We start from the raw sequence: 25101 nt of genomic DNA, 5'->3' as shown, positions 1-25101 counted from the left end.
CATCAATAGCATCTCGTCACCGATCGTGTGCATTCAAAATGCTGTGAACCAAAATTGACAAAAAAAGAAACAGAAAAATATATATATTGTGATATAAAAATTGCAAATTATAAAAAAAATGAATTATATAACTAAAAGATTAAAAGAGTAAATGAATAAATTGTTATTCTCTCTTAATTAGATCACATTTATAAATAACCCAGATGAAAAGTAAGAAAAAAGGATCATCGTTTTATCTTAGCATGTGTGATCACTTTACCTTTAATATCCATTTTACTTGAATTACTTCAAACAGAAACATCTACTTGGATAAAGTAATAATGTAGGATACTCTACGCGTGGCTTTCATATTGTTTGCATTGTTGATGCAACGTTGGACCCGGGACGGCAGAAAAACTTGGCTATTCCGGCACAGCCACTCGAGGGTAGCTCTAGCCGGCCGAGACGCGCGGGAGGTATAAATCACTGGAAATTGTGCTGCGGCGGTAAACAAACAGATCCAAGGATACAGTGGAACAGAGTGAGCAGAGTGGGAAGCACGGGCCCAGGGTGCTGTCGCCGGGGATGGATGCTGCTGATACGCGCAAGGCGTCGCGCAAGAAGTCTGTGTATGTAGATGTGCATCAGCGTGTATTGCACGAAAATGGAAAGAGCCGCTGGAGAGCACATGAAAGGTAGGAAGCAGAGAAAGATAGAAAGCGATGAACGAACTGCAAGAGGATAAGAGAGAGAGAGAGAGAGAGAGAGAGAGAGACGATCGTGAGAGGAAGAAGAGAGGGTTAGAACACAGCGCAGCGTATCCAACGCCGTGGCAATAAATAATGTCAGGCCGAAACGACGTGACGCGTAGCGGAACATGTGGGACAACCTGTATATTAGATGACGTCCACTATTCAATTCGCTCTCTGCGCACCCAGCCGGCCCGGGCTTGGATGGCGCTGGGAACGACTCCGTCGTTGCGCTATAGTGCGCTATATAGAGCGCCTATATATATATATATGTATATACTGTATATATACCAGCATGGACCACCATGCACTATTCATGACCAGTTCGCCCAAGATTCACCAGCAGCGCGGAACCACGCGAGCAGGAGGGAGTACGTATGAGGTGGTTGAGTGTGTTGCGAGCTTCATGGTTTCCGAGAGAGCGGTATGTATGCAACGCTGAATTGCCGTATCGTTGCAACGTACAGTAAACAGATTATCTTAGCTAATGAAAATGCTAACTTGCCTGCGCCGGCGAACGTTTACGACCACGAGGACTCGTACGTAAAAGGCGGCTGCCATTTGTCCCGATCGGAAGCTTGGCAATATCACTGAAATTACCTATGTGTAACCTCAAGTGGAATTAGTTGAAATATCTCTATATTAAAAATATCTTTCGTAATAACAAATTATATGAAACAATTAACATAGCAAATGAGTGTAATTCAGAGCTCTAGAAAGATTCATTCTTGCGATACTCATAGTAGTTTAAAGTAACTTGATCCTTTCGAGATATTTGCCTTTTTATTTCACATATTCCCAACGCCTTATCATAAATCTCATTCGAATGATTAACTGCCGAAGATAGTGTTATTGTATCCATCGCGAGTATTCGATGCTTGGCTCAAGGATATCAGAGCCATCGCTAGCATTATAATAAATCTTAGCTCTACCGCTATGCGCCGATGGCGGAAGCGACGCGACAAAGCTCCCTAAAGAAATTCAAATCGTATCTGATATGAAAGTTGCTGGAATAAAATCAGTGGGTGGGCAAACGACAGCGACGACGCTCGTCGTCATCGTTGTCTAATCTGAAGCACAGAGAAGAATCGAACCAACAAAGAAGCAAACGAAGAAGCTGACGCGGCTGATTCGCGGAGCCAATCGGATAAGTGCATTCCTATAAAGCCGGGACTTGCCGCCCAATCAGATATACCGCATCCTTTGACGTTTCTCATGCCCTATCGCGCGATCTACCCCTATCTACCCCTCGTCTTCTTCTCGCCGTGCTAGCTTCTTTCCCCTTTTGTAGCGAACAAATCGTCTCGCATCCATCCGTAGATTTTCCGATGTAAAATGAGAAACTGTGGAAAATGAATCAAACATCCTCGACATTTCAATTATTTCTTACAAGCGTCTCCTACGCTTTGCCGTCCCCCGCGTTGTCGCCCCGGCGACAAGGGGTGACGACCGGTGACACACCCAATCTCGGTGCATTTAAATAGAGACGTGACTTTTATTCGCGGCTGATTTATCGCTCGTACAAACATTTCAGAAAAATACGTCGGTAATTAAAACACTCAGCGGTGGACGCCAACAAGATTTCTCTCAGAGTAGGATGCTGGTAAAAATTTTCTTAGCTATTTACTCTGAAAACAACATGAAAATTATACAATTATATAATTATGCAATTTCCATGTTTTTTCAAAGTAAAAAGCTATAATTATATAATTATATAATTTTCATGTTTTTTCAAAGTAAATAGCTAAGCAAATTTTTGTACTTATATACTTAGATTCTCTTTTTTTTTTAAATAATGGCGATAACGCTATTTCATATATTTATCGAGGAATTAATTCATGACGTGATAGATACAGATTATTTTCTATCTTTTACGGAAAAAAATACTAAGAAACAAATTTCTAAATATCATAAATTATAACATGTATCTTGTTTGATCAAATCTTTGTAAGATTCAACAAATTCCATAACAAGTCGCCCAGTTAAATTATACTCAAGGAAACAGGAGAGATCTTTTATCCAAACCTATTTTACTTCTCTAAAAAATCAAGAAACACAAATGCATTCCCTTGTGCTCTTCTCGCAGCGCCAATGCGACAAGAAAGAAAGGTATTGAAAAAGAAGGCGAACGTGAGCAGGAAGATAATGCTTCGATACCGCGAGGATGTTTTCGATATTTCGCTGCAAATTGGACGGTGCGAAATTCGAAGCTACGTAAGGTGCGACTAATAAAGCTTAACTGATTTTGTTCCCGTAAAATATCAAATACAAGTCTCATATGTTGCAAATATTAAAAAATATATTTCTGATTCTTTGCAAGAGAAGTGAAATATTCGACAAATTATATTTGTCATCAATTCTAATTGAATGAAATTCTTTTCAACGAAAATATAGGAAAAAAATGCATGCTTATCAGTTACAGAAATTAATAGATTTTGTATCACATTATTATGCTCTCTTAGATCTTTGAAAAAGCATGATTCGTAAAAATTTAATTATATAAAATAAGACAAAGGGAGAATAAAATATAGATGTTTGATAATTTCGCGAAAGATTAATAAATATCGGTGTACGCAAAAATTCGAGGAAGAATGGATAGAAAAGTCAAGGGTTAATCCCTCGAGAGAGAAGATCCGAACGACTGCGGCGCAGTTCGACTAATCGGATAATCAAGCTCTGTGAGATGGGAGGCCATCGACGGCAAGCGCGTATCGCGGAAGCCCTCGGCCGAGCCCACGCATCATTTTGCCATTGTCTAATTAAGGTCGGTAATCAGAATCGGGAAGGTAATGCGATTATCTCTGGTCGGGTTAGTACGATTCTCTGATGTACCGGGCTCGAATTGTGGATTGACTGAGTCCGGGACGGCCCGAGACTGCAACCGGCCCGCGATCATGCGACGTGCCGCATGCGTGAGCGCGGCGGATCGTTAATGCAAATAGCTATTATCACACCGCGCATCCCGCCGCGATACGCAACGTAATCGCATCTCCGAGTTCCGCGCGTCTCGCTTTGTTCCTCGAACGAGCGCTTAATATAATCGTACGCAGAATGCTGCACGTATGGAGCCCGCCCCCCCTCCCCCGCCCCCCATCGCTTTTCCGGTCGTTCGACAATTCGGTATCGTCGATTTCCTTGTGACGAGCGTTTTAATTCCCAACACGGAATATCTCGGCAATTAATCTTAAACTAAATTTCCGTTCAACGCGTATCACTGATATGCTGAATTGACTCAAATAGCTAATACGGTAGAATTAGATATATGACCGCGAAACGGAATTATATGTATATAACAGAAGGCAATAAATTAATTTTCAAAATTAAGAGATAATCATAAATAACAGACTATATAAAGAATAGCATCAAAATTTACGAATTTTTTTATATTTTATAAAATATTAGCATCGGGGTCTTGACAGACTTGACATCATTCTACTCTTAAATTACAAAAAATATAGTTACAAAAAATAAGTAAAATATATTGCTACATATAATAAATTAATGCGATCTTCATTTGGTAATAAATTCTACTTTATAAATTCCGAAATTCTCAAAGAATTTGACTCATTTCAATATAAATTTTAATTGAATATATTTTGTGATTGTTATATTTTGTTAATTTATATAAATTATGATTTATTTAATTAATTATTACTTATGAAAAAAAATTAATTGCTGGATATCTCCGCAATAACGGTATAAATAATTTTACATCATTATGTAATACAATGCATATAAAATACTTCAATATTGTGTTAGGATCGCCCAAAACAGGTCAAGTTCTTTAATTAACTCAAATTCCAGAGGAAAATTGTACTGCATCTGCTCATTTATTATTCAGCGGCAACTAAACATTAATTCTAATTAGAAGCTACAAATACATTAATTACTAAGTCTTCGAACACTTCGAAATGTTCCCTTCAAAATCGTCCGTTGCAATCGCGCAACGGTTTGTAACGCTAACGTGTTTCCTCTCCCCTTTCCTTCACTCGCGACTTTACTCACATTCCTACCCAACGGAAGTGGAAGATATAAATTCGACGATCATAGGAAAACCGGGGAAACCGAGCGATGGTATGTGCCACGAATTTTTCAAACGTCGTTTAACAATTTTGCCGTAAATTCGAGGTGGTATAATAAGAGATGGTAGGTAAATCAGTAAAAAAAATTAAAGAAAAAGACAAAATATAGAAAGGTCTGGTGTGCGCTTGCACGTTCGAAATTGTTTGTTCGTATAGTTACCGCAATTTCCCTAGAACATCTGGCTAACGAGTTTTTTATTGGAAATTAATCTAGAATTTACATTATTTTTATTAATACTGAATAGCGTGAATTTTAAATTACGATTCGTGCACTGTATCGGGAGATCTCTCTGCAAATGAAATTTGCATCGTGTGGTATTTGCGTTTATGTTTTAATATAATATATTCCTCCCTACATTTGTTATATTATATCTTAATGCAGTTTAAACGATACTGTGTACTATGTCAACTCAAATATATACGTATTATAATATAATATGTGTGTAGTTCCACATGTATGATTATATAACAGTCAATTTTGCTGATTCTAACGATTATCTAAATTTGCGAATTAATTTCACCTATTTGTGGAATTTGGCGATTTTTGTTTCGCGTTTCGCGGTAAATATAACAATGTATACGACGCATGCGTTTAACTCGCGTAGATTTCTGCAAACAAATACGGTGCACGTAAACGTGCGCGAATCCGTACTTTCCTGGATATGTATATCACGTAGGTCGACAATTTCCAGGCGCATAAGTGGAAGAGAGAGAGAGAGAGAGTCAACGCCTGAGGGGACGAGTCAAGGATCAAGGGTTGGTCGGGGGTTGGATCGAATGTTATGACGTATTACATCATGTCGTAGCTACGAAAACAATGCGATTAGTTACTGTAATTGTGCGCAGCGTGCGTTTACGCGCGGTAACCAACCGCGTCGTTCCCACTCTCCGTTTTAACCCCCCTCGTCGTTCCCCAACCCTTCTCTCTCTTCCGTCCGTTGCTCCTTCCGCCTCGTGTAATGAAACGCTCGTTCGTTCTCGTGTTACTTTTTACCCCCGCTACAAACTACGCAAACACTGTTTTTCCTTTTTCGAACCAGTACCCGCGAAAACAATGTTGCACCCCCGAATGTTGCGAATTTATGATATACATTCGGTCGACTTCGCGCACGCGAGATTTATGCCGGGAATAAATGCAAACAAAAATTTATCGAAACCGAAGTGCTCGGTGAGTTGTATAAAAGCGATGTTACCATTTTAATATCATTAAGCAATGCTCTCAAATTCATTTATTGTTTGAAATCGACGCGGTTTGTACAAAATAATTTGCAATAATGTTCAAATAAATCCGAAAATAAATGACTCTTCAAGAAATTTTATCTTTAGTTTTGAATGGATATACCCGCACTAAACAAATAGTCATTTAATCTTTTTTCTACAAGTTATTAATACAACACATTAGATGTTTTTAATTAAATATAATAATAAAATCCATTTAAGAGAGAAAGAAAGAAAGAAATTAAATAATAATCAAATATTTATTTCATTGAAAATGTGAATGTATAAAATTTATTTATTTCCTCTTATAATTTATAATTTTATAGAAATTATTACTAACTTGATATTTATCTCCAGAGAAATTTTAAAGTAAAATTGATTGATAAATCCATAGAGATGAGAAGAATACATATAACGATATATAATTCTGAAATATATATTTAATGTATCCTAAAAATTCTATAAATTCATATAATTTTGATTTAAAAATAACATGAGAATCCATAATAAATAACTAATAATAAAAAACATATAAATACAATATGAATTTAATTTAATTGATCTCAAATAAAAACACATTTCAAAATAATTATTGAAATACGCGAAGAATAAAATTGATTGTAAATATATGATCAAGAGAAGAGGAATCGAGAACAATGGAAATCTCCAATGTCCCTTCTTCTTCCGAGAACTCGTAACGAAAAATCAAGCGCACTTCTATGTCCCGTTATCGAATTAGCGACGAACTTAAGTTAATCAAGCGAACACAGTGCCAAAGTTTTTACTCGATTTCTAGAAAAATGAAGTAGATCGAAAACGCGCGATCAAAATAATGAAGAAAAGTAGGAACTGCACACGTCGACATTTTTCTCTTTCCTCAGTTCGAGACGGAAAAATCAAACGCGCCAGATCCACTTATCGAATTAAAGACGGACTCAAATTGAATAAGCATGCTCAAAGTTTTCACCCGAAGTCACGAAGTGAGCCCAATACAAAACGAATGCGCGATACGACAAAAATATCGCGGTCGGCAAACATCTTTTTCTCTCGATTCCCTTGGGACTTCAGAGGGAAAAGTCAAGCTTTTTCTAGATTCGGTTGTCAAGTTAAGAACGAGCTTATATTGAACAAGCATACTCCGAGTTTCCATCGAATCTTTGCAAAATGAACTCGAACGAATTGACGATAAAACAACGCGCAAAACAGACAAAAATAATAGAAATAAACCGTATTTCCAAAAAAAGAAAATTCAGGCATTTTGCACGATTTTATTTAATCGTGTAGATAATTAACATAAATCTCAAATTTATTTGGCATTCGATTTATAATACGGGCATGCCTCTCTCTCTCTTCACAGATTCCATTAAATAATCTTATAAATTTGCACTCTGAATATGATAGATTGAAAATATGATAGGTTGAAAAGATTTTTGAACTAATTATTTTGCAAACAATTGATATAAGAATATCTCTTTGAAAATTTCTTTACTATAAAATTCTAGATGTCAAAATCGATCTTAAATCTCTCTCAAAGAAATTTTAACTAATTTAATGTAGATTATATAAAAGTTAGTTTATACATAATAATATATATAGATGTAACATGAAAACTGCATTCACTGCATATAGAGTCGCGTGAAATCAAAATTCAACTATGAATACTAATGGATAATGTTACTCTTAATAACATCCACTCATCCCGAAATCTAAGGGTAATGTTTAAACGGGTATAAATTCGAAAGTTTGCCAATGGCTGTCCGTCAGTAGTTTTCCCGGTGACCCAGTGCCGTGACAAGGCCGCCTCGTTGAACGTACCACTATTTTTCGCCGCTCTCACATGCCAATCGCGCGGCGCCAATTTAATTAGCAGAACTACTCCCCCGACAGGGCGACACGAAGCACGGCGAACTAACTTAACAACGGGTCAGCGGCAATCCGTCCCGCATGTGAGCTCGCATGCACGTGCACGCACACGGAGATATATTGCGAATGCATCGCATTGGTAAGTTAGTTTGCAAACGCCGGTGTGAAGGATGGAGCACTACATATAGCCACCTCGAGCCGACCGACTCACCATACCGTATATTCCATACTGAAGTTCAAAGATATCTGCGTATATGAAGTGACAGCTCAGACAATTTACAAATGCACGAAAATAACATCTGTCATTTTGATTGCGTTCTTCCAACACCAATTTTTTTCGAAATCGTGGAATAAAGAGAATCACAAAATCGAAATCTATTTAATATAGTATAACAATTTTTTGTGTAATATAACAGATTAAGAAAATCACATAGAGAGAAGTAATTTCACGATCAATCGCGCTTAATCCTATGTAAAGTAATTAAACTATGTTACCTAATAACAGATTTACATCCATTACGTGGTTTAATTTACGTTTAGCAAATGACAGTAGGATACAATACGGTTTGTTCCATTCGGTTGGTGTATGTAATGCAGTAGAGAATATAGTTCTCTCTCTCTTCCCTCTTCTCTCGGACAATAATGGTTTGGCCGCGTATGCACTATTGTGAACAACGAGCATTAAACTAGCCGATGCCTAGCAGTGTCCCGCTTTTAGATCGATCGCAATTGAAATTGTTGCAAAGCTTTTTCAGTGTTTTACCGGGAGAATCGCAATTGGTCAATTCATATAGGTCAGAACACTATAAAATTTATTGATAAATATTTTACTGTAGAAATAATTATGAAAAAATTAACAAAGATTTTATACTGCTTTTACATAGATTGCAATGAAAAAATTAAGATACAAAAATAATTCTGTTCAATTATATATTATCGATAAAATCTTTATTTAAGAATAATCATTTTATTATAATTAATACATATTTTAAAAATAACTTTTTAATATTAGATCGATATAATTAAAGTGCAATTTGGCAAATTTTAAATTAATATAAAAAAAAATATTTTTCTTTCACAAAATTTTAATATTAGTTTTCTCACGTCATAAACATATATCAATTAGAGCACTATATTACATTATACTAATCAAAGCTTTTTATAGCGATTATTATACAATCTACTGTATAAAACTATTATCTAATTTTTATCAAACCAGAGCACAGAAACATAATAAAAGAATCCCTAAGAGCTATTTTTTTAAATTTAAGGTTTTTACGTTTTATTAAGCTATCTCCCGGAACAAATATGGGAAAATTGAGGAAAAGTGTGTAAATAAAATGTCGGTATTAAGCCGTATAACGAAATGATAAGAAGGAATTAGGATAAAACAAGAGGAAAGTTCCTGAACAGAGGGAGGTAATCGAAAGATCGCTACGCGAGATATGTCGGTTGTGTCTTAAGTGTAATCTCGACATCGTGCATCGTCTTCATCGCGCGTGCAATATATGCGCGGGAAATGCTATTCGAGATACGCTATCAAGAATACGGCCGTAAACAGAATTCTGTTCAATTATATATTATCGATAAAATCTTTATTTAAGAATAATCATTTTATTATAATTAATACATATTTTAAAAATAACTTTTTAATATTAGATCGATATAATTAAAGTGCAATTTGGCAAATTTTAAATTAATATAAAAAAAAATATTTTTCTTTCACAAAATTTTAATATTAGTTTTCTCACGTCATAAACATATATCAATTAGAGCACTATATTACATTATACTAATCAAAGCTTTTTATAGCGATTATTATACAATCTACTGTATAAAACTATTATCTAATTTTTATCAAACCAGAGCACAGAAACATAATAAAAGAATCCCTAAGAGCTATTTTTTTAAATTTAAGGTTTTTACGTTTTATTAAGCTATCTCCCGGAACAAATATGGGAATTGAGGAAAAGTGTGTAAATAAAATGTCGGTATTAAGCCGTATAACGAAATGATAAGAAGGAATTAGGATAAAACAAGAGGAAAGTTCCTGAACAGAGGGAGGTAATCGAAAGATCGCTACGCGAGATATGTCGGTTGTGTCTTAAGTGTAATCTCGACATCGTGCATCGTCTTCATCGCGCGTGCAACATACGCGGGAAATGCTATTCGAGATACGCTATCAAGAATACGGCCGTAAACAGCGGACTGTCAGTCGTTTCCCTTAATTTTGCATAGCACTAGTCGCGCGCGACGGACACTCTGTGAAAATATATTTTATAAAACGAATAAAAATAGTTTTACGATCGAGAATCTATATTGCCCCTTCAATCATCCACAGAAAGCGTATCGTTCGAATGTTGTCCAAATAGATCGAATCTTTCGGAATAGCTGTTCATGAAATTTTATTACTACTATCTCATTTTATATCTCGTCAGATAGAGTTCTGTAACATTTTATCTTTCAGTAAGTCTATCCCGGAAAAAAAAAATTTATTTTTCGGACAAAATCCATAATATATGTAAATCCATGATCTTAAATATTTGCAATTTTTAATTACAAGAAAATCATGCATTGCATGTAGAAAATTGGTATAAAAAAATTCAAGATATAAAAGAAAGAGACCAAAAAATACTTTGCAAAAATAAAAAAACGAAAGTATTTTTAATTTAAGTATATACGATGTTATAAGTTGTTTTTTTTTATAATTATCCTGTATCATATTAATCTTATGGCTCTCGTAAAAAAAGTTGACTTATCTTGCCAATCCTAATTTCAAGATAATAATTTGATACACACTTTTTTTCTTATTAGATGAAACATGAGTGCCAACAGAATTAAAGGATTAAATGTCCAATTTATCTATAAAAAACAAAATTTTTAAATGTCGTCTTCTGAGGAATTGACGTACAAACTTTCGGCTCTTCATCACAAAATTAAATAAAGATACAAAATGTACAGTGGAGAAGAGACGCAGTCTGGTATATTTGATAAAAGCAAACAACCGTTAAATCCGAGACGGATCAGTCCACGCACATGTAATTTGCTTAATGACGTCGCTGGCTACATTCACGCATCTCGACGCCAAGTCGCATAACAACTACGCAACGCGACGCGATGCGTCGCGACACGTGCCATGGCTTTTCGCGAACGCGGAATTCGCGGTCGCTTGGAAGATGCTAATAAATCACGTCAGCATAAAGCGCGTCAGTAACAGACGATTTTTACAGACGAATCTCTCGTTTTCACGCTCAAAAACCCGGGCAACGGTGGCTTTTAGATATGTTTACCTTCGCAGAGACGATCTCTCTTTCTCCCCCCTTTCCCCCGCCCCTCCAATGTCGCTTATTAATATCGCGTATCTAAATAGAAATCCGCACTGCAACTGTGCACTAACGAAATGCGGTCATAGAGGTCGGATATATAGATAAATACACTCACACACATATTCACATACGTATATTTATGATGATTGCTTGCAAACTGCTTTGGAGCTTGGCTGTCGTAAATTGAGTTATCAAATATTATTTATATACTGTTATCTTCTCTGGTAATATTCAAATAATTAAGTATATTCAACTGACATAATTTTAGTTACTTGTAAAAAAATTTCTGCCAACCAAAAATCTAAATCTTTGTTATTTAATTTCGTTAAAATCTATAAATATGAGAATAATATCTATAGTACACGTGACTTAATTGGCCATTAGCTTTTATCGTATCTACATATCGTGAATAGTTTCTATTTATATAGATATACGCTGTTATTATTGCGACAATGTGCGATTTTATATTTACATGCGTCTTCTTCCCGTCACGGACTGCACGATCCGCGCTTATGGCGTTGCGATGGCCATGATCATCTGTATACGGAAGCGGAAACTACAATAGTTACTGAGCGGGTGCTCAAAAGTTGTCGAGCGAAAAACAAATCATCGTTACTGTAGCAGCGGCCGCTCCCCAGTGTAAGAGTTTACTTTACGGTGTTGTAAGACATCTCCGCGCATCGTATGATGCTGACGTTACAGAATGCCCGCGCCATAAAAGCGCATATGAAAGGGTCGAAACGATGCAACGGATGTCCATAAAAGTACCCTTTCACATGTTTCGCGGCAGCGCGTCTTAAAGCGCGGATATTGCCGCGATTATTAACGTATCGTAACGCGGATTTGTAGAAACGCGCATGAGAATACAGTATCTACGTACATAAACATTATATATATAAAGTGTACATTATAAACGTTCGAAAAATTAACATAGAAAAAGATGTTAAAATTTTGGCGATACTTTGATGAAGAGTTAAATTTTTTTAAACGATTGACAACAATTAATTTCATCTAGGTATGGCATAATTGTAATTATTTTCTTGTTTCATTAATTATGTGTGAAGTATTTTAATTTATTATTATTATATTAAATATTCAAAAACAATAATATTACTGCAAATAACTCATAGAATTACTAAAATAAATCTTTTAAATTATGAAGATTAATGAAAGACTCTCGCATAATATCAAATAATATTAACTACAATATAGTTATAATGCTTTTTTTAAATATTTCTATGTTAATAATATTTCCTTTTATTTATTTTAGACTCAAGGAATTGCTAGGACAAAATCTCAGGCATCATAAAACGATCGCGACGTGTCATCACATAATCGACATATTTTTTCCTTTCATAAAAACACAAACGGAAAAATATAATCGCAGAAAATCTTTATTCCTTTCTCTTTTTTCCCTCTATCTATCCCGCTTTATTCCAGCCGTCTTTCTCCCTTATGTTCTTCGGCGTTCCGTGTTTCATAGGGAGAACACGCGATTCCCGCGTTAACTCCCGCAGGGCGCAGCGGGTGTCCTTACGCGGACTCACATTAACCCACCTCTGCATCCTCCACATTTCGCGTCCTCCCCTCCCGCAACTTCCATCCAAATGATCTACCGACATACGTACATACTTTGCCGTTATCTCGATCGCCTTAACACTTCGCTCTTTATTACTTTTTGTATCTCCTGCCTCGAGCAATTATTTTCATCCTAAGATAGATGATTATATTAAACTTGCAAAAATATTTTCTATTGTTAACAAGACAAGAAATCAATTTATATAGTGTATTAATATTTATCGTAATTTTAATACATAATGCTAAGTTAAAGGTAAATCTGTAACGCACGTGTCACGTATATAAAAATATATTGATTAAATTTTATAAGAATATTATAAACAAAAATTTGAAGTATCATAGATAATAATTAAAATAAGTTCTACAATTATAATTATTTTCTTTTATACTAAAGATAATAAAAAAAAATTTTAATACACGAAAGGAATAATAATTCAGAAAAAATGTGATATGCGGTACAATATGAGAAAAACTTTTCTACTTGTAATAAATTAAAACTCAAAGCAAGCTTCGAAAAAAAAAATATATATATTCCTCAATAAAAACTTGCATTTTATATTTATAAATTTAATAAGTAAAAAAGAAATCAAAATATTTTACTGTTTCCTTTAAAAATTGCAAACATTATCCCTTGCGAATGGTTAATATATTATTTTATTTCGCGAGCATGTCTAAGACTGGGAGAACTAGATTCAAGCCGACCGAGTTACGTATACGTCTCGGCTGTGACGTTTCTGTGCCACGGCGAGAACTAAGATCGCTAACATCGCTAACTAACGGCGAGTAGATGAGCACCCTCGTGCGCTCGCCCGCTGAGCAGATAAGACTTCGCGCCACGGCGCCGGTCACGGATCCTCCGCGCTTGCCGCGCGCATCACCTGCGCCCATCGCCACCCACGCCCTTCAGGCACCCTGATAAATTACTCAAGACCTCTATCGTCCATCCTGAACGCGCGGTCATGTGCGCGGCTATCAGCCGGAGTGCGCCTTATAACCTCCGGGAAACGATCGGTACGCGTGACCCGATAACCGTCAAGACCTAAGCCGTACGCCTAGAAAACATTCGAGGCTTCTATCTAAAGAAATAATCGCCATTACCTCATATCGCAATGCGTAAATTTCGAAATCGTATAAGAAAAATTCTCGAACGTTTAAAGCAAGATATCATGTATGTATATATATATTTTTTTCTTGTCTGTTCTTTGCAAAGTTTGTTAATCATTGCACAATCTTGACGTGAATCTTCATTGGATATTTTTTATAGTATCGTAAGCTTCTCTTATATAAATTTAAAAAGATAAATTCGATAAACGCTTAAAACAATTAAAATAGGCCCGTCCCATTATCAAAATACGATAAGAAATACCATTATTAAAATATGAAATAATAAAATTTATTTCATCAAAAAAATCGAGCTTGGAAACGATAATTACGTTCCAAAGTTGCTTACCGGAGTTGGTTTTGAATGCCAGCGCGCGACTGCTATCTCAACGAGATACACGAAGACGGAGGATCGGGAGTTCTCTACGGCGACGTTTCCATTTGGCGATGCGGGGAGAGGAAGGGAAAAAAGATCTATGATCTAAGAAAGACCTTAATAATCCCGATTCATAAAGCCTAGTCTATCCTGGTACGCCGATACGCCGTGCTGTCGGCCACGAGTGGGCTGATAAAGAATGACGATCGTAAGGGAAGAAAGTTGCACGGCGCTTATCGCCCAATAAATTCTACTTCAGCCAGCATCTGCCTGTCTCTCTCTCCTTTTCTTCTTCTTCGAGTTTTCTCGCCTTTCGTGGCATCGCGCCCCACCCCGTTCCACTACGTGCCGCAAAACCCGTGTAATTATCGCCGGCAAGTACCAACTAAATTCTCTCTTAACGACGAGTTACGATCGAATTAACAGATTGCCCCGCCGGAAAGATTTCGAATTCTTCGCGATCTCCTTCGCATTCTATATACGCTATGATATCTTATCTGACTGAACTTATTGATCCTAACTTTTATACTATGTTATAGTATAATATTGGAAAACTGAAAAAGAGGATATGTAAAATAAGAAAAATCTCGAATTAATTAATATTCGAACTTGAATTAAAAATTAGATTTAATTAAGATAATATTTGTTGTTGTAATTCAAATTTATTTAATAATGATTTTCCGTTTTATTTAATAAAATTTTATATTTTATTAATAGAACAAAATAGAAAAACAAGGCTGCTTTCCATTTTTATGAAACCATTATGCTCTTTTTTATAATTATAACATAAATAATAGACCAAGAGGAAAAGATTGAATAAAAGAGTAAGAATATAATATCATAGTATAATAAATAAATATAAATATAAATAAATAAGTATAATAGAGTAAGAAACCACGTGTAATATCAACAAGCTCTCCTTTCAATCCTCGACAAGATCTAGACATTCTTCGTGTGATTTAGTAAGTGTGAACGTCATACCACGATTGTTCAGGAAAGAGGAAAAAAAGCGAAAGGGAAGACCCTCAATAAAATCTCGAGATTGCGTAACAGATATATCGTGGCAAAATTGAGATTGGTTATCGAAGACGCTGCAACCTCCTCGCGAGGCGAGGATCGACGCCCGAGAAGAAGGCGTGTCGAGATGGTGTAGCACGGGCTCAAATCGGATAGTTTGTTCATTAGAGATATTTTCCGATGGATGGACGGCAAGAGCTTGCAAGTCGAGGGAGCGTGCTCTCTCGGCGTATATTTGTCTTGATAAGTTCGAGGCAGGAAATGAGACTGTCGATAGAAGAGCCCGCGTGCTTGCTTCCCTCGAAAGAAGTAGAATCGCCAGAAATGAGGATTTCGATTCGTTTAACGAGGAATAACGATCGTACAGTACCTCGACAGTCTAAAGACGATCGTGTACAAACGTAAATTCCTCAAGAAAGTGCTTCGTTGACTTAGCGCTTTGCCTGTTTAAGAAGATTTTAGTTAAATATTACGCACCGTAAATATTTTTATATCAGATTCATTCTCACAACGAAAGATGATCGAAATAAAAAGACTGTCAAAATGATCAAAAAAGATATACATATTGTAGTGCAATATAAATTTTTGAAGGATAAATTGACGACTTACAGGAATCCACAAAATATAATCGAGCAGTACGATACGTTTAATTTGTATAGCTCAAATATTCTATTAGAAATGGTCGATAATAAAAGAAGGAAAGGTAAGAAGAAGCAGATTATCGATTTTCCAAGGGCACATTACTAGCCCTTTTCAAAGCACGATTCCGGAGAATATTAAAGTTAACTGCGTTCAAATAACCGCCATTACGCATTGATCGCAACTGGGATCTCATTGTTATTACGACAACTCCAGAAACTCGTAAAGGAGAGATTGGCTCGGCTGCATCGCACTATTTTTTTATTCTAGAGACGAATATATATTATATATTAATTTAACAAGTACTTGATTAACAATTCAACCAAAAAGAATTAATCTTATTGTAAGCCTTTATAAGAATTATTATCAGTTTTTGAAATAAATTAATCATGAGTTAATAGATCTAGTGAAAATAATAGATATATATAATATTAATGTAAAAAATCAAGTCAATAATCGAATTATATTTTAAGCACTCGCTCTTATATTCACCGATAAATTTGTTCCTATCTACATATATCGAGTAGCCTTATCAAAACAGTTATCGATTTTACATTCTACCGCAACCAGAAGAAAGAGGATGACAAAGTAAGAGCAAGTAGAGAACGCGGGGCTAGAAGGAGAGAGAGAAAGAGAGAGAGAGAGAGAGAGAAATTCTCTTGCTTCCGTATCAGTGGGCAAGGCCCGTTTGACCTGGCACACATGCCGCCCATAGATCAACCAGAACCCTTAGGCCGAACCCCACCATGCCACGGGCTAACCATTAATTTACAACCCGCAGAGTAACCCCATGCCTCAACCCCTGCATACAGGATCCGCGCGTCCCCTTGCGGCAGATATGAGCTACGACGTGGCGCTGAGGGATTCAACCCCCGACTCTCTCCCGGACGATCCCCTCTTCTATCTCTCCATTCTGTCTCCTTCGTTCGCCGTCTCCGTTGCCCCCCGCCCCCCCCCCCTCCCAACATTCTTAAGCGACCTCCACCTACCCGAGAAACTTCTCGTTATACCACGGCGAAAGAAATTTAAATCTATCGACGGCACATCTCGGTTAATCCGCAACGATAACCCACGGATGTATCCCGAATCTCGCAGCGTAGATTGCTTTTGCTCGTAAATTATTATCTGCATTTCTATTAAGTATCCTTCAAATGGATAAATAAATAAATAATTTATATATATATATAAAGAAATATTTTTTCTCTCACAAAAAAAAATCTGTATTGGATGATTCAACATTTTACTATATTAAAATACAATAGAAAAACAATCGTGTAAAATAATTTTTATTAATTATTCCGCATCATTTAATTCTACATTTCTAACTAAAAATTGCTTTTGTTCAACTTCAGGCGCTGTAATCTCGATCTTAAATTTTTTCATCGACGAAATAGATTTACTTGGTTCGCCATATTTTCATAAACGAACTCATCGGTGGGTAAAGGGTAAAGAACAAAACTCTTAATTGTCAGTGGACTTCGAACTATTCAGAACACGAAAAAGGGAAGAGACGAGAAAGGGGAAAATTTAAGAAAATTGAGAGAAAATAAGAAAGAGTAAGAAAGTCGCGAATGAATGCCAGAGGAACTAAAAGGGAGTGGGAAATACTCTTTGATTTTGCGGGCTTTATCTTCGCTTAATAAGCGGGTGCGAATAGGCCCGCTGTTGCTTGTGCTTTGTAACTCGACGGAAGTAAGTTGTCCTCTGTTTCGTTTTGTTGTCCAGCAATTCCTTCTCTCCTCCATGTCCCGACCTCCCTTTCCGCTCCTCCCGCGAGAATGAAAGGAACGAATAATTAGAGAAGGTTGGCGGGCACGGCCCGAAAGTTTCTGGCCAATTAATTAGACGGAGAAATGCACGGTACGAGAGGTAACCGGCGCATAAACGCCAGAGATGGCAATTTAAACAGCGACAATTCGACTGCGATTATCGTTGCCTAAACGGTGCTTGACGGCGCGCTTTTATAATATAAAAGCTTCGGTTGATAATGGCGAATATTAGGAACTTGAATATTATAATGGAAAGAATCTGTGCACTTTGAATCTAAAATTAAAAGGAATGAATAGATAAAATATAAGGTGTTAAAACAGAAATGAAGAAGATATACATTAAATATTAATACAAATAAAAAGTTCATAGATCAAGGTTAGAAAAGTGGCGAATATAGATGTATCTCAGAGAACATAGTTTAAATTGACATGCGTAAGATATGTAATTAAAAAGAAAAAAAATCTTTTGCGACATTTTTTTTTACTTTACGCTATGGCAGTCATGATTGTATGATGAAAAAATTTATTTAAAAAATATAATTAAAGCAAAAAATAATAACAATTTTTATTTAATTAACACATCTATGACTCTATTTATAACCATGATGCACAGTGGTCTTTTCCGCTATATTTCTCAAGCAATAAGTATATACAAATTTTACGCGTCTGCATTTAATTCTGTAATAATGCACTTATATCTAAATCTCGAAATCATTGAAGAATGAAAAATATTAAGAAAGAAAATGTTTAAAAAGCTCGCTATTGAATAACTGCAAGATAGGACACATATACATTAATATTTATATATACATGTTTCTCTCTTTTTTTCCTCTTTCTCTCTCTCTTCAAAATAACCTAAAAGCTCGCTATTGAATAACTGCAAGATAGGACACATATACATTAATATTTATATATACATGTTTCTCTCTTTTTTTTCCTCTCTCTCTCTCTCTCTTCAAAATAACCCTATATTGCATTTGGATAATAATACCGCTATGCATTGATGCGAGTCACATTCTCTTTGTTGTCTTCGTTGAGCTTACAATAATAAAACATCGTCGACTTTATATTCGATGGGCGATAAGACGCGATCCCCTTTCATACTAGAGTGACACTGTATATAGCTGTTGGACGCACCCCTCTGATCCTCCCTTCGGTCCCTTTTCTTTCGACCCTCGTCGTCGGACTCGCCCCTCGTTTCCTCCACTTAAAAACCGGTAATTACTCTGATGCTGGTGCGCTCTGGCATTTACCATCCGCTTTAACGTTACTCTGTTTTCTGCTTAACAACGACTCGACTCGAAACTCGATTCTCGCAACACGCTGTATATCATTATATTATACTGCGCATTAGTTCTCGTGACGCGGACAGCGCAGTGAATTAATTCTGCAGCGAGTATAAAAAACACCGCCGCAAGCATCTTGCAGTGCATTTTTTAACTTGTACTACGTTTTATAGTTTGCATAATTTTTCTTTAATCCCACACATTCCTTTATAGAATTTTATTATAACTTTGACTATTTACTGTTATTATATATACACCTTTACTTCGACAATCACATAATAGCATAATTTTGATTGTTATTATCTCACCATAACTTCAAATATTGCAATATCGCAATATTGCAACCATGTTATTATCTCCCAGTGTTATGTTTTCTCATAATTTTCTTATAAAGAAAATTGAAAACATAAAGTAAGGAAAATATAAAGTTCACATTTTTTACGAGCTAATTATTTTTAACGAAGTCAACTTTGATGCGTCAATTATAAGTACGTTCAATGACAAAATAAAAAAATCTAATGAACATTTCCGGAAGACTAATATGTTATAAAATTATAAAAATTCTACAAGGATATTCGAATTTATATCAAAGTTTTTATGTATAAATATGTATCTGATGTATATTTTCTTTAAAGAATTTGAAACAGTGAAAAATATTCATACACAGATATTAATAAAACAATAAAATATAACATAAAATAATATATTTATATAAAAACAAAATATGTACAAAGTGCTTACCTTGATCGTCGCGTGGTGGGATCTTTCATGACCATGACCTCTGTGATGTCTCCATACTTGGTGAAATACTCCCTGAGGCTCTCTGAAACGAAATAATACTTTGATTACTTTTTATAATGACAGAGTACCATATAAATTTTTCAGCGACTATTTAAGATTTATTGGACGTTGTTATAACGTCTCATACGTTGCATGTTTCTTATTGTAAAACATCGCATTTGTCCCCATTCACACGAAACATCGCCTTTATTATGACACATTTCCGCTATTTTTCTCGAAGATGCTCTTTTACAAAAAATGGATATCTTCGGTTTACGGCGACGAAAATCCAAATTATATTCCTTCGCACAGGCAACTGTCAATCAAAATTAGAATTGGCAACGCAGAAGATCACTGACGCTAATTGAAATTAATAGATAACAACGCGGCAACACTCTTCGGAACATAATCCTCGTAGCCTGATAAACACACGGTGCGTGCGTTCAAAGTAAAGCTTCAGCTTAGCCTATCTTTGATGACAACTAATTCGACATATTGTGCACTTGCTATGATAAATATATCCAATGATCATTTCATGTTCACGTAAAAATAGATAGTAACAAAATTAGTTTAGTAAGTTAAAAAAATAAAAATAACGACAGGTGTAAAAATTACATTCCAAATATAACTATTAATTACACAATGGTATATTCAAAATATAATACAAAAAAGCAAATGCCTTCGCTCTTGAATCAACTTTCATAATTTTTATATTAAAAAAATAATTTCGGAATGTTCAAATTAAGCACCAGAAAAGATCCATACGTCACACATACAATGAAGTCTGCGAACTAACTGCAGTTTTCAGAGTCGATAATATTAATATCCTTTGCATACTGAACGTGACAATGAAAAAGCACGCAAAAATCACACGAATGTCCGTTTTCTTTTTACTTTTTAATTGGCCGAGAAATTATCCAATCGCACATGTGCCACGCGATCAATGCGACCGATGTAACCAACCAATAGAGCTTTCTCGCTCTTTTTCGCCAGGGACACCCCCTTGACCCTTTTCGTAGGCTTATAGCGAAAGACTGAATACTGGCGGCGGGCCAGCATGGCTGCGCTCCAAATACGTCTTACACCTTATCTAATTATACGCTGTTTCATCCAGTCTGCTCTAAGACTTCGTAATGTTCAGCGGTTACTTGCCTCTTTGGTCGCGAATGAGTTTCAATAAATCCCCAACATGGCTTTACAATACGCGGCAAAGCTAAATATGTATACCTTTCCTATCCTAAGTTAGTACTCTCTCAATGGATTATATGTATATAAAATATATTCGTAAAAAAGAGATAGAGAGAATTAATAATATATGCATATTCTAAAAAATATGTTCTCTTCAAAAAGCGGTGTGAAGCATAATGATATTTAGGAATAGCTATTTAAAAAAATACACTTAATATATTTTACAACTACTGCGTTTTAAAAATAACAAAAACAATTTATTTTAGTTAAAGAAGGATTTTTTTCACTTTTTAATTTTTTAATACAACTACATAAATACATAATAATATTATTTTAATTATTTTAATTATTTTAATATTATTTAATAAGAAATAAATCTAGAAATATGTTAGAGAGAGAGAGAGAGAGAGAGAGAGAGAGAGAGCGAGAGAGAAAAAATTGTAATTTAAGAGTTACTTTAAAAAGTATTTAACACTGAAATGTGTAAGATATTATATAATATGACATATAAAATTATATATTTTTTAATGAAAATTCAATAAAAATATTAATATATAAGTGAAAAGAAACAATAATACAATAATACAATAAAAAGTGGATTGAGAATAGCTAGTCTATTAAATATAATTATTGTATACATTTTTCATATAAAACACACGAACGGATGACTGTTATCGTGAAAACTTGAAGTGTTTGATAATTGTTATTTCCGGGGCGCGGAAAATACGAGATAACTGGACTTGCAAATTCAACGCGCGGCATTAATCAATGAATTATTGGTATCCCCAGGTCATTAGCCGGCGCCACCTGTTTGGTAACGAGCCTCGCGCATAAATTACGCCCAGCCCCTCCACTGTTAATTAGTAACACCAAGTCGGAATTCTTAAGGAGGCGATACAGCGAGAACCTGTTATCAACCACACCGGCTAATGTTCGTTTCATGACGAAATATTTAAAAGACAATTAAGCCAGACCAGAGATATCGAACGTCACCGTTTATTACGCCATCATCCTCCTCGTCGAAAATAAGATTTTGTTAATAAAAAAGAGCATTATCGAAGCGTGCCGTTGAATTACTTCTTAATGGATTTGTAATTTGCATTTAATTCGTGAAACTTTTTCGGGGAATCAAAAGAGCGGACTTTTCGGAGATGTATTGCTGCGAAAAAATCTCAAATCTTGAAAACTCGTACGCAAAGAACGATAAAGCGATAGTGACTGATCACACATTCTATTTGAAAACCAACTTTGTTTGATTTTTATGCAAATGTTTATTGTACGTGCATAATTTTTCGAAAAATTACAATTTTTAACATTTTTTAATTGACACAGTATTTGCTTAAATTTTTCCCAAAATTGCTAGTATTAAAAATATAATTAGACTATAGAAAAGCTTTCCTGATTTCTTTAATACATTTCGTCCTCGAATAATTCTTCACAAGTTTTTCGTAACGCAATTCTCTTAATTTCGCGACAGTCCCTTGATAATTTTCTAGATTCACTTCTGTAACGTCAGCCTACTATGAAAATGTCGTTAAAATAAGAGAAATGTACCCCATTCCACAGGGCTGACTTGCCAATGGTTCCTTAATTTGTCCTGGCGGATTGATGGAAGCAATTTCGTCGTTCTTGCGAGAAGACGCTCTTAAAACGTGTCCGCGATCCGCCGAAATTTACGGCTGTCATTTCCTTAATTGTTCTCCAGCACAACTTATTTTTCACGCGCGGCCCTCGACCGTCCCGCATTCTCATTTCAGCCGTTGCAGTCGCTCGAAAGGTACGCTCGTGCCTTGGCCCTTTGCCGGTGACGCGACTAGCTTACTCAGCCCAAAACTCTTCCTTGCCCCGAATGGCAACAAACGGAAGCAAGAGCGATACGTCGCCGATTCCGAATGAAGTAGTGTTCGGAGGAAATGGAATGTTTACTTGTAACTTTCTTTAACTCTTCTCTCAAGAATGTAGTAATTTATAACGTTGTGAACCAAGAGAATTGCAGTTGTTATAGTAGTAACTAATTAAGTACACATACATATACACAAAATTTCGAAGTTAAAAATAGAAAATATTTCACTAATCAATTGTTTTAATGAATAAGCTAAGCCGGATAAATTAAAATGTTTCATTTTAAATAGTGTTTTATTACATAAGAGAATATCAATTACATTGCCCAAATTTAAATGAAAAATTACGCGAAGATATATAAATAATGTGAAAAAAAATGTTTTAATTAAAAATTTGATGAATATTGTTTATCTTATGCGCGACCTGAACGAGGCATATGTCTAATAAACGATTGTATTATCGTCTCACAATCATAAATAAGCGTATAATACAAATTTTACAGTTCTTTATGTAATGATAATCAGCCAATAGAATTAGATAATCAGTCAATAAAAGAAGTTTGTCTCCTTCCTCAATCTTTAGCTAAAAGTCGAGTCAGAATCCGGCCAAAAATAATGAAAGGTAAATCCAATGACGAGAAAAATATGTATTCAAGAAATTACGCATATGATCATTATTGGTAAAAACGCGTTGGAAGATAAAATATGCAAGATAAAGAACATTACAGAGAATATCATGACATATAAAATTTATTGGACGAAGCAATAGCACATCTATGTAAATCAGTCACACGATTTTAATCGTATATGAATATATGGTTATATCGATAAATTACATAGATGGATAGAATAATAAATATTTATATCGGGATAAGAACGCGTGCCATTAAAATTATATTATTACCTGTAATGGCGAATATTCTGCACAAAAGAATTGTATTTCATATCGTTCATATAAAATGTGACGATTTATCTGCGCGATTAATTAATGATATCAGCAATTTAAATTAGGATTCTAGATGTATTGAAATAATATTACAGAAAACACGCACCTACTTAAGCTATTAGAATTTCTCGTAAAATATATCATAAATAAAAGATCAAAAAAATTTGTTGATACGCATGATATATTATCTTTTATTGAATTTTTTTCCTCAATTCTATATTTTTAATACATACATTTTTAAGAAAAAAATTAAGTAAAAATAAAATATGATATGTCGTAGATACGTTGCCTTAAAGTAGGCAAAACGTACTGATTCTATTCTAATATTTTTTTAGCCCTTATAATTTTAGATCTTCTAATCGTATATGTATGAGATAGAGAAACTGAAGTCTATACAGCGAAGAAAGTTACAGTTAAAAAGTTTATACGAATAGTGAATTTTCTGAAGTGGCATGTATTGTACTGCTTTTTGCATTGGTAATGTGCCATGCCTTCGACAAACAAATGCTGCATTTCAATCGAATTTGCAAACGTATATTTTATATATCTTAATGCAAAACATAGTGGTTAGTAAATAACACATTCACTCCACATTCTTACAAATACAAATAATATATTAAGTTGAATGGAAAGTTCGTGCAGTTTTCTGCTAACAGATAAAGACCGAAAAAACGGCACAGCTTTCCGTTCAACTCAATATATATTTAAGACATTATCACGTTTGAATTGTGAAAAATATCGCTGCAAAATTGCTTCTTAAAAATCACATCTTTTGTATATAAAATCGTATATAAAATCCATGAAAACATAACAGAAATTGCTGTAAATTGAATTCGTTACAACCAGGTCCATGGCATTTTAATTCATTGATCACACTCACTAACGAAATAAAAATCTCACATATGGTTATGCTCTAAGAAACGATAGAATTGATAGAACTCTCTAAATATATAGAAATGACTATAACTAACAATTTTAAGAAGTTTTAGAATTGACTTTAAGAAGTAACAATCGAAAATTTTCATTATACCAATATACAATCCTGAAGAGATCGAAGCGCTAAACATTGTAATAGCTCCTGAATAATTGCTAAGAGAACGAAACAAATCCAGAATCTTTTTTGTATTTTTTCTCCGAATTCACGGATGTAATCCTTAAAAAAAGGACTTGTCTCCCAGACCTCTTTTTATCCTCTCTTGAGAGAGCTCGCGTCTCGCATTACGCCGTACTTGAAGCATATTGGTCGCTGTGCCATGAGAAAGCTCTAGAACTGACTATCCACGCGGTAGTCAATGGCGGAAGTGGAGACGGCGAGGTGGCGAGCTCCATTCAAATGAGATTCAACGCTAGGGAAGAATCGGAA

The 25101-nt window shown here is 35.1% G+C and overlaps 1 protein-coding gene across 6 annotated transcripts in view; it reads right to left on the bottom strand.

Annotated features, from left to right (window-relative positions):
• The window catches only part of LOC115241169 (RNA-binding protein Musashi homolog Rbp6-like), a 567047-nt gene that overhangs the window by 277196 nt on the left and 264750 nt on the right, over positions 1-25101 (bottom strand). For 5 of the 6 annotated variants that reach the window (XM_029816790.1, XM_029816793.1, XM_029816791.1 and 2 more), the window contains one exon: positions 19725-19806. In XM_029816790.1, the coding sequence (XP_029672650.1) occupies positions 19725-19806 (82 nt within the window). Of the gene's footprint in view, positions 1-19724; positions 19807-20539; positions 20563-25101 lie in introns of those variants that run through there. The other variant, XM_029816795.1, reaches the window with a different exon arrangement.

Source organism: Formica exsecta, unplaced genomic scaffold, assembly GCF_003651465.1.
Source record: "Formica exsecta isolate Colony F162 unplaced genomic scaffold, ASM365146v1 scaffold47, whole genome shotgun sequence".
Taxonomy (NCBI): domain Eukaryota; kingdom Metazoa; phylum Arthropoda; class Insecta; order Hymenoptera; family Formicidae; genus Formica; species Formica exsecta.
Note: the sequence above shows the minus strand (reverse complement) of the source record. Positions and strands in the feature narration are given on the sequence as shown.